At 40.3% G+C, this 15,469-nt stretch overlaps 1 protein-coding gene across 2 annotated transcripts in view; it reads left to right on the top strand.

Annotated features, from left to right (window-relative positions):
* Positions 1-14,886, top strand: part of ORC4 (origin recognition complex subunit 4) — a 32,157-nt gene extending 17,271 nt beyond the window's left edge. For both annotated transcript variants that reach the window (XM_060257146.1, XM_060257147.1), the window contains exons 6-14: positions 458-543; positions 3,127-3,175; positions 5,643-5,794; positions 7,318-7,491; positions 8,687-8,773; positions 12,458-12,566; positions 13,177-13,272; positions 13,360-13,427; positions 13,658-14,886. In XM_060257146.1, the coding sequence (XP_060113129.1) occupies positions 458-543; positions 3,127-3,175; positions 5,643-5,794; positions 7,318-7,491; positions 8,687-8,773; positions 12,458-12,566; positions 13,177-13,272; positions 13,360-13,427; positions 13,658-13,840 (1,004 nt within the window). In that variant the 3' untranslated portion in view covers positions 13,841-14,886. The remainder of the gene's footprint in view (positions 1-457; positions 544-3,126; positions 3,176-5,642; positions 5,795-7,317; positions 7,492-8,686; positions 8,774-12,457; positions 12,567-13,176; positions 13,273-13,359; positions 13,428-13,657) is intronic.
* Positions 14,887-15,469: the final 583 nt, after the last annotated feature.

Raw genomic sequence — 15,469 nt, 5'->3', positions numbered from 1 at the left:
TAATTTTAACCTATGTTATTAGTGGTTATATATTTTAGTTATATTATGTACTGGACCGGTGCTGTAATAAGCCATCTGTTCCGTTCTACTGTGGATGACAAATATAGTTTGTCACGGATTGAAGGAGCCTGAGAGACCAGGATTCTAAACCGTGACATAATCCTGGTTTGATATACTGATTTGTATCACAAAACTGTGGTCTGCAGCAAAAGCAGAACTTTTGGATTAGCTGGCCTTAGCTGGCTAAAATGGGGAGGTGTAAGCCACCTTGCTGCAGTTCCCTGTAGCTATTTGCATAGTGACCAGTCAGGGCATATCGCATCATCTGAATGATGCTTTTGTCTTACGCTTGTCTATTTATTAAGCTTCCTTCCGTTTTGCTTTGTGAAAAGATTTCTACCGTGTAGATTTACGAAGTTAAGCAAAATATGTTAACGTATTTGCTGTTATCTTGTAGGACTACTACAGACCAATGATAAGATTGCCCTCAAGGAGATTACAAGACAGCTTAATCTGGAAAATGTGGTTGGAGATAAAGTTTTTGTAAGTAAGAAGTTTAGATACTTGTAAAAGTTATATAGGTTTTTGTTGCAGTAGACCAAAGGTCCTCAACGTTTATGAGTCTTTGGGCACCTTTGGGATTTTAAGGGTGGGTAGTGAGTGCAACTGTAAAAATAGCTGCTGCAGAACATGCAGCCAAACCCCAAATGTCTGTTGCCAGAAGGAGAGCCAAATCCAATACCTCCCTCCTCACTTTGCAAAAGAATCTCAAAATGGGAATCAAAAGAAATGAAGGATAGTCTGAGTAGGAAAAGACTAAATGATTGAGGATTAAGAACCAATGAAGGAAAGTTGAGAGGGAGAGAATGAGGAGAGAGAGAGAGGATGGAACAAAAAGAAGGAAATTATGAAGGGGGACTTATGAAAACCCAGGTGGTTACCATTTCTCCTGATCCTCCTGTGGCATGGGAAATACCTTCAACTTGACTGAGGGCAGCCAATAACAAGTCCTGTCTTTCAGTGCTCCACCTACTTTCTTAGAAGCTCAGCAGGTGACTGGGAAAGTATTGGTGGAAGCCATGTTGGGTAACCATGTAGTAGACTTTTAAAATGAACATGATTCTTACCCTGTATGGGGATAGTTACTGTAAAAACCAAGGGAATTACAGTTAAGAGGTAGGGTGAATTTAAAATAAATTGAAGTGAGTTTAATATTTTCATTTTGAATGTTTCTTGAATTATTATTTTCTGGGAATAAGTAATGGGAATTAGCAGCTAGAAGAAATCATCTTTCCTTATCTGGCTAGGAATTTGCAGCGGAGGAGACAAGGAAATTAGTGATGTTAAAGAAATTTACAGCATATGTGAAAACAGGCCTTTAAACTGTGTAAGGCAGCTGTCAGTGTTAAGGTGAATGCCTTCGGCCACCTCTAGAGCGTAATGGCAAGGTCTCAGTTAATTACTCTCAGCATTCCACAATTAAGGATACATCTGCCCACCAGTCTCCAATTTTGACATATTTATTTCCTTCACTATGTTTTGCCCCAGAATTAAACCCAGACAAATGGTAATCGTGTAAACTCAGCTTGTTATTCCTGTTTGGACTTTGAATCTGTTAAACATCTTCACTGTGCTGTATGCTAATATACTGCTCACCCTCTACCTATATGCATGGACTGGTAATTTCCATTTCATTGTATCTGAAGAAGTGAGCATGCACATGAAAGCTTATGCCTTGAATAAAACTTCGTTGATTTTAAAGATGCCACTAGACTCTAACTTTGTTCTTCAGCCACCTCATGTCAGATGTGGCTTCACACAGCACACCAAATACTGACATCCAGTAAAACTGAAAGTTGCTTTATATACTGCTTGGAAAGTGTAAGAGATACGAGCAATCTGCTTTCTTTGCTTTAGATAATATGTGACGTCTCCCATAGCCATGTTGGAATGTCACTTAAAACTCTGACATCTTGTTTTGAGACAAGTGTGCAGGCTCTCACGTGATCCGGCAGTAGTGAAGAAAATGGATTTGCACAACCTATCTCTGTTTAGCTGAACTTTATGAATCAGCCAGCATTCTCTGAATGGAGGTAGCCTGGCTTCCCCAGATCATAGGAGTTATTCTGGACGACAGCATGCAGTTGCAGATTTTGCCATACTGTATTGTTTGTTGTCTTCCGACCAAAGTGTAACACCACTTACACTTTTGTACCTTTCAAACTGAAGTCAGCCTGCTTTTTCACAGATTCTCTGAGCCAGGGGATCTGCAACCTATGACTCTAGAGCCACATGTGGCTTAGTAAGGCACTAAATACAACTCTTTAAAATAGAAAGTGAAATTTTTAAGGTATATTCTCTTGCTAGAATAACCAGTTTGTAACTGAAATGGCAGGCAAAGATTTTTATAGGATTAAAGGACTTCTTAAGAACACATTACAGGAAGGGAAATGATAGAGGTCAGCAGTAGCCGGTAATCTGAGTGCAAACGATGCACAATTTATGCTGATGAATGTTGCACAGGGTGCTCATTCATATATATGTGTGTGTGTGTGTGTGTGTGTTACATATTGTGAGACATCACACATGCTACTTCTAATAAAGAATTCATTAAGCAGGATTTGCGATGCAGGAAATGTACAGATTATAATACAACATGCCAATTATCAGTAACGTACCTTTTCGGTTATGTAAATAGGCTTTCTTATAATTGTTTTCTAATGGTTTTTTGTTCTGAATTTTGACACAGTTTGGCTCTTAAATTATAAAAGGTTGCTGACCTCTGTGTTGCCTGTCACAGATGGGTTCTAGAGAGCTATAAAATGCATTGTGAATCTCTTGTTTTAGAGGCACAGGAAACGCTAGTTGGTAAGGAGGGGAAAGGCCAGTTTTTCCTTTTTCAAGTGTTTTTCTTAAAACTAGCTTTTAATTTGAAGGTAAAATAGTTTTGTGCTGGTTAGTATTTGGCATTACCCAAAACAAATACAATAGATGGAAATATTCTAAGAAATACCTGTTTTTATAAAGAATAAAAGCAAGTTCTTAAATGATAGCTGACGTGATAGTTTTTTCATATTTTAATCTTTAAGTAAAATAGTTAATCATTCAGATTTTTCACTTTTCTAGGGTAGTTTTGCAGAAAATCTTGCATTTCTTCTTGAAGCATTGAAGAGAGGTAAAAATGTTTCCTTTGTAGTGAATGACAAATAATGTGTGATTTTATCTAGCATGACTGCATTGTAAATTGGTAGAGATGATAAAGGTGAAGAGAAATATGGGATTGTATCTTAACTGGATGACCCTGGGAGAGAAAACATAGATGTAAATTTTATTTTTATTTACCTTAGTTTTATATGCCACCCACTCCCCAAATGGACTCAGTTGAAAGTTGCTTCTGTATAATTGTCTTATTTTCCTCTTAGGATTTTACAGCACTTAAAAATTATGAAGGCAATGAACTGATGTCTTCCAAATCATCTTTATTCTATTCAGGGATTATTTGAATACCAAACAAGTGAAAATAGGGTGCTATAAAATTGAGGAATCCTGCTTAAATTAATTTCCAAGTTAATCTCCCGCATGCTGGCTTTTAAAAAATAAGTGGATTCATACTCTAGTAAGGAATGCAAAGTATAACTGTCAATCTAGTCATTTATCTGCTTAGTCTTAAAAGCAAATTTAAATCAATGGAATGGGGTTAAAGACTCACTTTGTTTTTTGAGACTGTTTTGTGATACTGCAGTAGAGAATGAGAAGTGTTAGAAACGGCTGAGTGAGAACCCGCTGAAGGTGATGAGGCCTCCTGGGCTGTCAGGAGGCAGCAAAATATTACTGTCTCTGTTTATAACAAACACCCTTTGAACATGTATTACAAGGCATGTGTTCTATCTTGGGCCAAGGACTGGCTTTTGTTAAAGAATAAGAGGTTGCTGACATTGGAAGGAGAAGATTTAATAAGGGGATGGCATTCGTATATTTGGGATCAACCCCCCGAAAAGAACAATATTTTTTTCAGGCACGAAATAAAGAAAACAATTTATAGAATTTGGACAGAAGTAAAATCACAATTCTACAAGTATGCGCCGGTATGGTTATCACCGGCGGAAGCATCGATTCATCCGAACCTCTATCAGTGGGAATATAAGCTTAATTATGAGTCTTTATTAGATGACAAAGGTGATTTGCAACTGGAGGGATGTGGTTTAGATTGGTGGACTAAATTACAAATCAGGTCAAAGATATAAAGTTGATAAAGAATTAGGTTTTGTTAACAAAATTTAATGAATTCGACAACATAATTTTAAATACTGACCAGAAATTGATTTCTAAAATTTATAGTTGATAGTTAGAGGTAAGAATGCAAGATGAAACAGTTAAAGAAAGCTGGGTAAAGTGGATGCAAGATTTTGGCTATAATATAGAGTTAATGGATTGGGAGAAAATTAAATTAACTAAATCGGCTGCACTTAAAGAGAACCTTTATAAGATGGCACATCGTTGGTATTTCACACCTGAGAAATTAGCAAAAATATATCCCCGTGCATCGAATAAATGCTGGAAATGTAATGAGACAAAAGGAACCTTATATCACTGTTGGTGGCAATGTGAAAAAGCTAAGAAATTTCGGGCTCAAATTTATACATGGACCAAAAAAATGTTAAAAGTAAATATACCGCATGTACCTGAATTGTATTTGCTAAATATATGCAAGAACCCCATCCCTAATACAATTAGAAAACTGTTATTAAACATAGTGACTGTGGCGAGACTAATATATACCAGACATTGGAAACCCCAGCAGGTGCCAGGGAAAGAGGAATTTATGCAAAAGTTATATGAGACAGCAGAAATGGACATTCTAACGCCTAAACTAAGAGAAGGAAATATAGAGAAATGCAATGAAACTTGGAAGCTGTTATATGACTGGGTAAAAGTTTGTGAATAATGAAAAGATGGTATTTGATGTATATATATTGTGTTAATCCTTAAACTCCTTAACGTTTGGTTTAAGTTAGGTTAGGTTAGGTTTGTTTAAATTTTATGTACTGTTGCCTTGTTATGTTTTAGTTTTGTTGATCGGCTGTTTTTTCTTTGTTCTGTTCAATAAATATTATTTTTCAAAAGGGAAAAAGAAGAACACGTGTCTGAATAAAAGTCAGTTCAGTTTATTGGGCACTGCAGATATTGAAGAGACGGGCGGTTTCCTGCCACTTTGCTCACCCAAGGAGCATAAAAAGAGCCCATTCACTCCCTGGTATTTTAATTCAGCAACTCATGCTGGAATTGAACAGTTCACGTGGATCACATGACTGGCCCCTGTAGCTCATGCAGGAACGCCCAGAGCCCCTCCCCCAGCCCTTCTGTGTACTGGCAAATAGCTCTCTGGAGCTGATGTGACCATTCGGGCGCTAGACATAGACCCTTTCTCGCCATGGGGCTCCGAAGGATCAGTGCAGGCAGGCCATAACCAAAGAAAACACGAGTCTGCTTCCTTTTCTAATAATGAACGATAGTTTTGCGTATTGAATTTTATGTTGCCACACGTGTTGTCCGTCTCTCAAAGGCACCAGCATTGAGGTTTGAGAAATGTGCATGGTTTAATCCTCACGTTTACCAGTTTGGTTTACCGTTACTTGCTTTAGGTGACCGTGCCGACACTTGTCCAGTGCTGTTCATTCTGGAGGAATTTGATCTTTTTGTCCATCATAAGAACCAGACTTTGCTGTATAATCTCTTTGACGTATCCCAATCTGCACAGACGCCTATAGCTGTTATTGGTCTCACTTGCAGACTGGTAAGATGGGTTTAGCTTTTTTCCTTAATAGATGGAGCCCTTAGAACAGGGTTGTCGAGCTCATTTGTTACGAGGGCCAGATCTGACATGAATGAGACCTTGTTGGGCTGGGCTATGTCAGGTTGAGCCAAGCCATGTCGGGCTGGGCCATGCGTGTACCTATTTAAGATTAGGTAGCAGAGATATAAATTTTATAGAGAACAGAGACAAACCATGACTCGGGAACCCCCATGACTTAGTGCTGCCCCATGCTATGTGCACGGATGCCCTCCCCCCAGGTGTAAGAGGAACCAAGCAAACACAGTTAGGAGCCACTTATGTTGGAGTGGCCAGCCACCACAGAATTTGGGTGCCGCTAGTTGGGTCCCTAAGGGCCAAGTTACACTGTGCTGGAGGAGGTAGGAAGTGAAGCTGGTTGCTTGTGAGGCCATCGCCATGGTGAATCCGCTGTAATGTGGTCTCCTGGCATGCTGTTGAGGTGGGAGCGGCAGGAGGGGAGGGGCGCTGTGGACCAACGGGATTGGCTAGTCCTGGGGCAAGTGCCGTCACATGTGACAGTTGGGGGTGAAGAGAGACAGCTCCGGAGAGCCCAGGCACCTCTCCCACCCCCACCCCCTGACAGAGACCCAGGCCTACGACAAGCACAAGGTTGAAGCCATCTGCTTTCTCCTAACTGTGTTTGCTTGGTTCCTCTTACACCTGGGGGGAGGGCATCCGTGCACATAGCATGGGGCAGCACTAAGTCATGGGGGTTCCCGGGTCATTGTTGAAGGGAACCGTGGCAGGGGGCGTATTCACTGGGAGTTTGCCCATGGAATTCAGCGGGGGGAGGGGGGGGATTCTGTTTTCAGGATCCGTTGACGCAAATGGACTATGCTGTGCTTTTTGCTGTTGTAAGTTTATGCCTCTTCTCAGGGGATGTTCCCAGGCTGAAAGGGCTCAGGAAGCTGACTAACTCTGGCCACACCTCTGCACTGCCCTCAGCTATGCTGGACGTAGAAGTCTACACCTCGGTTGCACCAGCAGCCGGACACCCTGCCCCCTCCGCCAGTGGCCATGAGCAACTGCCACTGTACTGCAGTGCCCCTGCGCCAATGTAAGTGCCATTTACACCGATGTAACTGGCACTTACACCAATGTAGGGGTTGGTTGGCTTCCAGAGCACTTACAGCCTCCTCCCTCCCTCAGGATTGCACCGTAAGACTTGTAAATATTTATGGCAAAAGAACTGTTTTCAGCAATTTAGTGGTCAGCGTTGGAACAAAGTGAAAACAGAGGAAAATATTAGGCAGGTTGCTTGATAAGCAATGCATTTTTGTATTTAGATAACTGCAAAATGTGATTATTGGTTAGAGTACACGAGTTGACCTGGGAGTTGTCTCCAGCATTTGATCAGCACTGCAGAAAGACAGCTTGAGAATCCATTTTTCATAGCTAGTTTATTTGGAACGTCTGACGTCTTGTATGATTGTAATAATTAGGTTGAATGGTAATAATTGAAAGCTTTTTGTTGTTTTTACTAGGATATTCTAGAACTCCTGGAAAAGAGAGTGAAGTCAAGATTTTCCCACCGACAGATATATTTATTGAATTCTTTTGATTTTAAAAAATATGCTAGTATTTGTAAAGAGCAGCTATCCTTGCCTTCAGAATTTCCAGAAAAGAACTTTGCTCAGAAATGGAATAAGCATGTGCAGGTAATTGAAATCAAGGTTGCAGTAGCCAAGCCCTTGAAATGTCTTGCTGAGCATCCTTCAAATAACCATGTGGATCTGACATAAAAGGCAATAAGTGAACATACCTTCTTGTTTCCAAGATAGTAATTAGATTTTGAAATTATATTTAAGTGAAAAGATAATTTCAGAGCGTAGCCATGTGGCTTTGCATTAGGAGAGCTAGATTCAAGTCCAGTAGCAGAGACAACAAGATTTTTGGGGTATGAGCTTTCAAGACTCCAACCCCCCGCTTCACCTGAGTCTCAAAAGCTGTTGGTCTCTAAGGCCAAGTTATAACTTTTTAAAGGCTGACTGTCCCACTTAAAAGTCCAGCTGTGGATATAGGAATCAGATCTGGTTCTTATGTAAAAAGATGCATGAGAGTCCGCATATCAAGTATAACCTGAGAATGTCTTGGGCCTCTTAACTTCATAGGTCCTGGTCACTTGTCGGTACTGTAGTTGCTTTGATCACTAGCTGCCAACCTGCATGCTGCATTGTTCCACAATTAAGCAGTCCATTTGTTCATCTTTGTGGTTTCTGTGCAGTCCCCCGGGGGACCATGCGGGCCAGCTGGGGAGATGAAACTTCTCAAGATTTCTAGCTCTTTCTAAGGCTATTAGAGCATTCCTGCCCAAATAGGCATGGGACAGAGGCAGTGAGAGCACTCCTCCCTTAGTCCTCAGAATTTTTGCTGAGACAAAGTGAGCGCCTCGCATCTTCAAACGGAAACGTTTCTATGCCCAAACATTAAGGCACTTGAACAATTAAAAACAAAGTTGTAAAATAGTTCATTAAAACACACACAGAAATATCACCAGAACCAGGAAAAAGGGCCAGTAACCGTTACTAGGGGAATGCCAAACAAAGCAAAAGTACACAAGTATGTAGTGAAATTACCCTACAAAATGTTATATCGCATGAAGTCTTAATTTTAAGCATTGCAGAAAATAGCTTTGCTAATAACTGACTATTTCTGCATATTTTGTTATATACTTGTTTGCCTTCCAAAAACTATAATGGGAAGCATCATAGTGATCTTGCGGCAAATATTGTGTGTTTCTTTTGTAATTGCAACTACTCGTGATGGAAAAAAAAATCTTACTGACTATAAAGACTCTTTTTATGTAGGATATTCTACAATCATTATTATCATTTTGTTAAAAATCTATTCTAGTCTCTCCTTGAAGACCAAGCCGTGCACGATGCACTGCAAAATCAGTTCCATTATAGCAAAGATCTGCGGTCTCTCTACATGCTACTGGTAAGCTGACTGTACCTCAAAAAGGCTATTGTAGCATTGGAAAAGGTGCAGGAAAAGGCAACTTAAAGTGATTAAAGGGATGGAACAGAGGTCAGCACAAGAACGAAGAAACCCTGTGAAGAAAGGTTAAAGAGGTTAGGGGTGTTTAGTTGGTGAAATGATTATCGAGGGGTGACATGATGGAGGTTTACAAAATTATGCATGGGGTAGAGAACATAGAGGAAGAAGTACTTTTCTCTCCTTCTCAAAATACACGAACTTGTGGGCACTCAATGAAATTAAGGAGCAGTAGGCTTAGAACAGATAAAAGGAAGTACTTCCTCACCCAAAGAGTAATTAACATGTGGAATTCACTGCCGCAGGAAGTAGTGGCAGCTGTAAGCATAGACAGCTTCATAAAGGGATTGATTAACCATATGGAGTAGCCACAAGCCAGGTCTGGAACAGTGATGCTGTACATTCTTGGTTCTTGAGGGGCAACAGTGAGAGGGCTTCTGGAGTTTTGGCCTTGCTGATGGACCTCTGGATGGCACTCGGGCTTTGGCGACTGTGTGACCCAGTGTGTTGGTCTGGATACGCTATTGGTCTGATCCAACATGATTTTTCTTTTGTCCTTATATTTTTTGAAAAATGCTGAATTCCATTTCTGTAGTTACTATAGCATCCTGTAGATGTCAATTTACTCACCAGCTTTCTTGCAGGGAAACTCTGTCTTGCGTTCTTTTTTACCATCCATCTTCAATAATTTTGCAACATATTAAAAACAAGGAGTTCAAAGCATCATACGTAGTTTTCTCCATGTTTTATCCTCACAGTGATCCTAAGAGGTAGGTTAGACTGATAAGCTTTCGCTTAACTTCATGGCCATTTCAATTGAGATCTACTTTCTGTACATTTCTTCTTTTCCAATCCAGGCTTTTTTTCATTAGACTAGAAAATCCAGCGGCATATTTTTTATCACGACTTAATAAAATTAAACTGTTTTTGGCCACCGTGTGACAGTGTTGGACTGAATGGGCCATTGGCCTAATCCAGCATGGCATCTCTTATGTTCTTCCCCATAGCAAAGGGAGCAAGTCTGCAGAAGTGATTTTTTTACTGCTTTGCTTAGGAGCTTCTTACATCCCTGAAAAGCCACTTAGGGTACTCAGCAAGACCAATATGTCATGAAAGGTGCACAAGAATTAGTATGGGGGAGTGGGTTTTGGTTGATTCTTCCATTTGGTTGTAGCCCGCTCCCAGGCCTCCAGCAGAATTGGCTTTTAGGCAGAGGGCAGGAGGTCGTGGTAAACAATACCCTGAATTTGTGTTGTTCTCAGAAACCTGCAGGTGGAGCACATTGTGTATATAACAAAACTGAAGTTTGAGAGTATGCAGTGGTTTAGCTCGCTTGTAGTTATCCCTCCTGCTGTAAATTGCAACTGAATTCTGTCTCATATTAAAAGTGTGTTTCAGTGGTTTTGTTATGTATTACAATTTTTTTTTTTTTTTAGGTTTGAGTAAAATAGAAACACAATTGATCCCTGAAGCATAACATTCTTTCTAAAGATCAGTTCGCACAATATATTGCATTGGCTCCCATGATCTGTCAATGAAAGCACTGACAGATGTGGATCTTTTTGTGTTTCCTTCCCTCCAAAAGTCAATTTCAGCTCCTGGAGAAGTTGATCCCTGTAGTTTTGGTAACCAAGTGAAATAATAAGCAAGCAGGTCAGGACACTGCAACAGGTAGAGAGAGAGAAGGGAGCAAAAGTGGCATTTCCGGTCTCTTCTGCTTTGCTGACCGGAGCTGCATGTCTGTCTGTCTGTCAGTGTGTGAGGGGGGGAGCATAATTTCTGCCCCCTCTGTGCAGCCTGAATGGCTTTTCGTCTAGGAAGTCTCTGCAACCCAGGGTCAGAAATCACTGCTGGGGAAGAAAAAGATCTGCAGTCATCAGTGCTTTCTGCTGTTAGGGCCATCCTTTTTATCTTAAGTATTTTTTACTGTTACATTTTGTTTGAAATTTGTGCAGCTAACTTCCATTTCTGCAAGCTAAATAAACCAGCTATGCTGATTTACTTGAATCAAACCACTTAAACATTTTAATTGTATAACAGAGGAGGCTTAATATAAATTTTAACTTCTTATTGTAGCAGTTATAGCCTTTTCTAAGGCATTATTGTCATTGCCATTTATAATACTTTACACTTCTTGTCACCCTTGTGCCAGCTCTCCATATAGCCATCATCCAGAATAAATAGTTTTCTGTATCTTTTAATATATTTTGATTTCCAAATTAGCACAATGTTAAACATCCCCAGATGGAGACATTGAGCTTGCCCTATTTTGTTTCAGAAAGTTAAAACGTTTTAAATATTTCAGTCAGATTACCAAAATAATTAACACATTTATTAATACATCTAATTCTGAATATATCCCCATTTATGGGTGCTGAAGTTTGCTGAAGTCTGGTGATTGGGACCAAAGACAGACAAGACAAATCTTTCTACACACCTGAAGGGAAAAATCCCATATTTGCAGAAAAATTTAAAATATGTGTGTGTCTCTGTGTGTACACACACACGTTTTTTTAAAAAAAAACAAACAAACCCTAAAATGATAAGAGTGCCTGTAGCTTTAAGGAATAGATGGCTCAGTGGCTGCTGCCATTCAAGCCTTGGTTTCTGTCAGGAAAAGGCAGGAGGGGACAGGGCCCTTTCCAGGGCTGCTTTGGCCTTTGAGGGAGGACTTACTGGGACTAGGCCTGGCAACAAACCCTGGGTGACTAGATACCATGCACCTTCCATGGCTTACCTAGGACTGGTGGCTTGTTACTGTTCAACAGCAAGCCACCCCACTAATGCTGGGATAATGGAGCAGAGAAGGATCAGAGTCTTAATCTGCAGTGGAAGCTTGCTGAGTGATGTTGGAACAGCCTCGCCCTCTTAGCCTAACTGCTACCCCGTGGGGTTGTTTGTGCGGATAAAAAAGAGGAGACGGAAATTCTGTAAGCCACTCTGAGTTCCCATTGTAGAGAAATGCAAGATATAAATGAAGTAGTAATAAATGTAGCTGAAGATGAGGGAGCAGATAAAATGTAGGTTGGTTGGTAAGTGGGAAGGGGAGAAGGTGAAGATGTGGGGGCTACCAGAAGAAGAGAAAGAGAGGTAGTGTGTGGAGGGGATAGGGGAAACCTTGCAGGTTACCAACCACACAGTTTGGCCAGAATTTTGCTGGGGAGAGGCTGCCAGGGGGAGGAGAGGAGGAACAGCTGAATATTGGGTTCAGATACAGGTAGGTTAACGGGTGGGAAGGAGAGACGGAAGTGGGAAAAGGGATAATTTGCAGGGGCTCTTAAAGAAGAGGAAATAGTGGGAGAAGGGAGAACGCAAGACTTTGCAGGTCTCCTGCTGTTTCATAGTATTATCGGGTAGCTTTCGTCATAATACCACCATTCAGTTATTGATTGCATCAGTCTAAGATGTTCCAGCTCTGGTAAATGTTTACATGATGCCTAAAACACTGTGAAGAACATTAATCCAATTAATGTTCCTTTCAATAGATGTAACAATATCAGTGCTTTAAAATTATCACTGCAACCAGTATAAAACATTCTTGGTTAGAACTAAAATGCACATTTTCATTATAAATAATTATGGGCTATATTGGGCGCTCAGCCGCTAAACACTATTTTTTCCCCTTAGATGCTTGCTTTAAGTAACGTAACTGTACCTCACCCATACATCAGTGTATCTGACATTCTTGAAGCAAGTAAACTGTGTAGAGTGGACTCAAAAGCCAACATTGTACATGGTAAGAAGGCAACGTTTATTCACAGACTTAGTGGTGCTTAGTTCCATATAGGCACAGGATGGTTAATCCTGAAGCCTTCTAATGTAGAGACCAGAAGCACTTGTGGTAATGTACCTTCGTCTGCCACAGATAGCGCTTTTGGGAAATAGTCACTCTCCCTGTAGTTCTTGCCACAGAGTGACTGCTTTATAGCTGCCCAACTATATTTTCTTCAGGTGCTAGTTACCCTGGCTGTCCATGTGTTGGTAAAAATGAAGCACGCCGAATGGACCATGTGTGGCACAAAGTTTTGCATTGCTGTTTGTACCCGAACAAATGGAGGGCATTCTACCACGATTGCGAAGAATCCAAAGTAGTGGGAATGAAGTTAACAGAATTGCGCCCTTGTTGTGCAACCCACAGTGTCCTAAAATTCTGCTCCTGGGATCCAGGATAACCTCACAAGCTACATTAGGTGGCAGTGGGAGTAGGGGAACTGCTGAAAATATCCCACGCAGGAGTGCCATTTCGGCACAGTAAACTTAATTGTGCCAGCAGAACAGCCCATTTGTGTCAAACACCATATCTTGAATTTTGCATTACTATGAAACAACTTATCTTTCTCTCATAGGTTTGTCTGTGCTGGAATTCTGCCTCATAATAGCTATGAAACACTTAAATGATATTTATGAAGGAGAGCCTTTCAACTTTCAGATGGTTTATAATGGTGAGGTGGTATCACAGATTCATAGGTTATCTATAAAATTAGTGGCTTATTTCTCCCAAATCAGTAATAATATTTTTATTACTACAGAGTATCAGAAGTTTGTTCAGAGGAAGGCACATACTGTCTACAGCTTTGAGAAACCTGTGGTTATGAAGGTATTTATAACTTGTTGGCTCATTGCATGATACTATGCTGCCCTCTGGTGTATATTCCGGGTGTATGCACAACTATATTGTACAATGTAAAATTAGCTTGCTGTGCCGAAGTAAAGACCAGGCCTAGCTATATCCTGTTTCTGATTTTGAAATTCTGTGTTGATGCTGAATTGGTTTCTGTTCTTGACTAATAAGCTAGTGAAGAATTATTTGTTTGGATTTTTTTTTAGGCTTTTGAACATTTGCAGCAGCTTGAATTAATAAAGCCTGCAGAACGGCTTTCTCCGTGTGCCCAGAAAGAATACTTGCTAATGAAACTACTTTTGGACAACAATCAAATAATGGATGCTGTGCAGGTCTACCCAAACTGTCCAACTGATGTCAAACAATGGGCTGTATCTTCACTAAACTGAAGCATGAACATCTTTCTGAGAGAGACAGTTGCTACTAACAGGGCTGCAAATCACTGCTGCCAGTGAAGCTAGCCCAGCAGTTACTTCAGCTACAGGCAGTGTTTTGTTAAAACAAAAGTAGTATGTTTTTTGACACAAAGGTTTCCAAGAAACTCAATGAGTGAATGCCAATTTCAGATTTCATCTTCATGTTACAATAGTCTGTGGGTCATCTCTTTGTAAAGTGTTCAATACCACTTACAAAAATCACTAGTTTTATGCAACTTGAGCTGAAGGGATAGAATGTTCAGTCAGTGAGCTGGTTTGGCAGCAGTTGCCAAGTTATAACTTTTTAAAGGCTGACTGTCCCACTTAAAAGTCCAGCTGTGTATCTAGGACTGCTGAAGACCCTAAACTGTCTACTTTCCTTTCCTGTTAGTTCTTTTTTTGCAGTACTACCCTGGCTTTTCTCTTGTCTCCTACAAGAAGCCTTTCTTGCACTCTAGTTACAAGGCAATTGAGGCTCATGTTTGAGATACCTAGGAATATCCTGTTCTTTACTGCTGCATAGCACCTTAGCCAGAATTCTTCATTACTTTGTGAGTGGTTGCTATTGATAAACTTGTTTAAAATATAAATTTCGACTGTAATTTCTCTTCTTTGGAGAATTATGACACAGCCGTGAGCCTTCTTAGGAAGTCATTTAGGATATGTTTCTAAGTAGAGTGGGTAAAATTGAGAAAAGGCTATACAAATCCTTTTAATTACATTTTGTTTACTTTGCCCAAATATATTTCTTTGCACTACCTGTGTCTTCCCCTCTGGGACTAGTGCTTTGAAAACACACTCTCAATTTTAATCTTATATGCATTTGTAATAAAAAGGTTCAAGTGTTCTGTAGAGCTGTGAAGTATTTACAGCTGGCAAGTTTGTCTTACTGTTGTATTTGAACGTGTGGTTTTTACTAGAAGAGTTGTGAAGAATAGAGAATGGGTCCTACCCTACTTTGCCTAAAAATGTTTCAATTAAACAGGCACTACTGTCATTAGCCTGCCTTTTTCAAACCATTTCCCATTGTGATAATTGTTTACAGTTAACATTGCCATTCAGTGTTGCTTATTTCTCTGCTTCATATTAAGACCAAGTCTGGACAGTCAATGATTTTGGATTGACAAAGGGGCACAGAATTCACACGTCACATCAAAATAGGATGTGTCATATTGGTCATTTTAAGTCACAGCTGTTGCCAGTTTCTCAGTGGCTTTAGCAGTACCGTAACTTATTATTCTGGGTTGGTACACATATCCTGAGTTATAGTATTTGTATGCAGAATACTAACAATATCCTTACAATGGCCATTTTTCTTCTTGTTTTGCCCCAGTTGCCTGGCAGGTACATGTACGGTTAATGTAAGTACAACTGTGAGAGAGCCAAACACTTTTACTGAGCTGGACTGCTATCAGAAATTAACCTGCCTGTGCTTTTTAATCTCCCATCCATTCACCTGAACTCAATACATGGAGAATTTTACTAGTTCCCATAGAGCAGGGTTTCCCAAACTTTTCTTTCCCATGGCCCGGTTATTTTTACACTTCTCCTTCGTGGCCCACTAAAATTTCGGGGTGGAGCCGGGAGACAGGAATCATGTCA

Source organism: Heteronotia binoei, chromosome 16 (assembly GCF_032191835.1).
Source record: "Heteronotia binoei isolate CCM8104 ecotype False Entrance Well chromosome 16, APGP_CSIRO_Hbin_v1, whole genome shotgun sequence".
NCBI classification, from domain to species: Eukaryota; Metazoa; Chordata; class Lepidosauria; order Squamata; family Gekkonidae; genus Heteronotia; species Heteronotia binoei.
The sequence above is the reverse complement of the archived record's forward strand: the minus strand, read 5'-3'. Positions and strand labels throughout refer to the sequence as shown.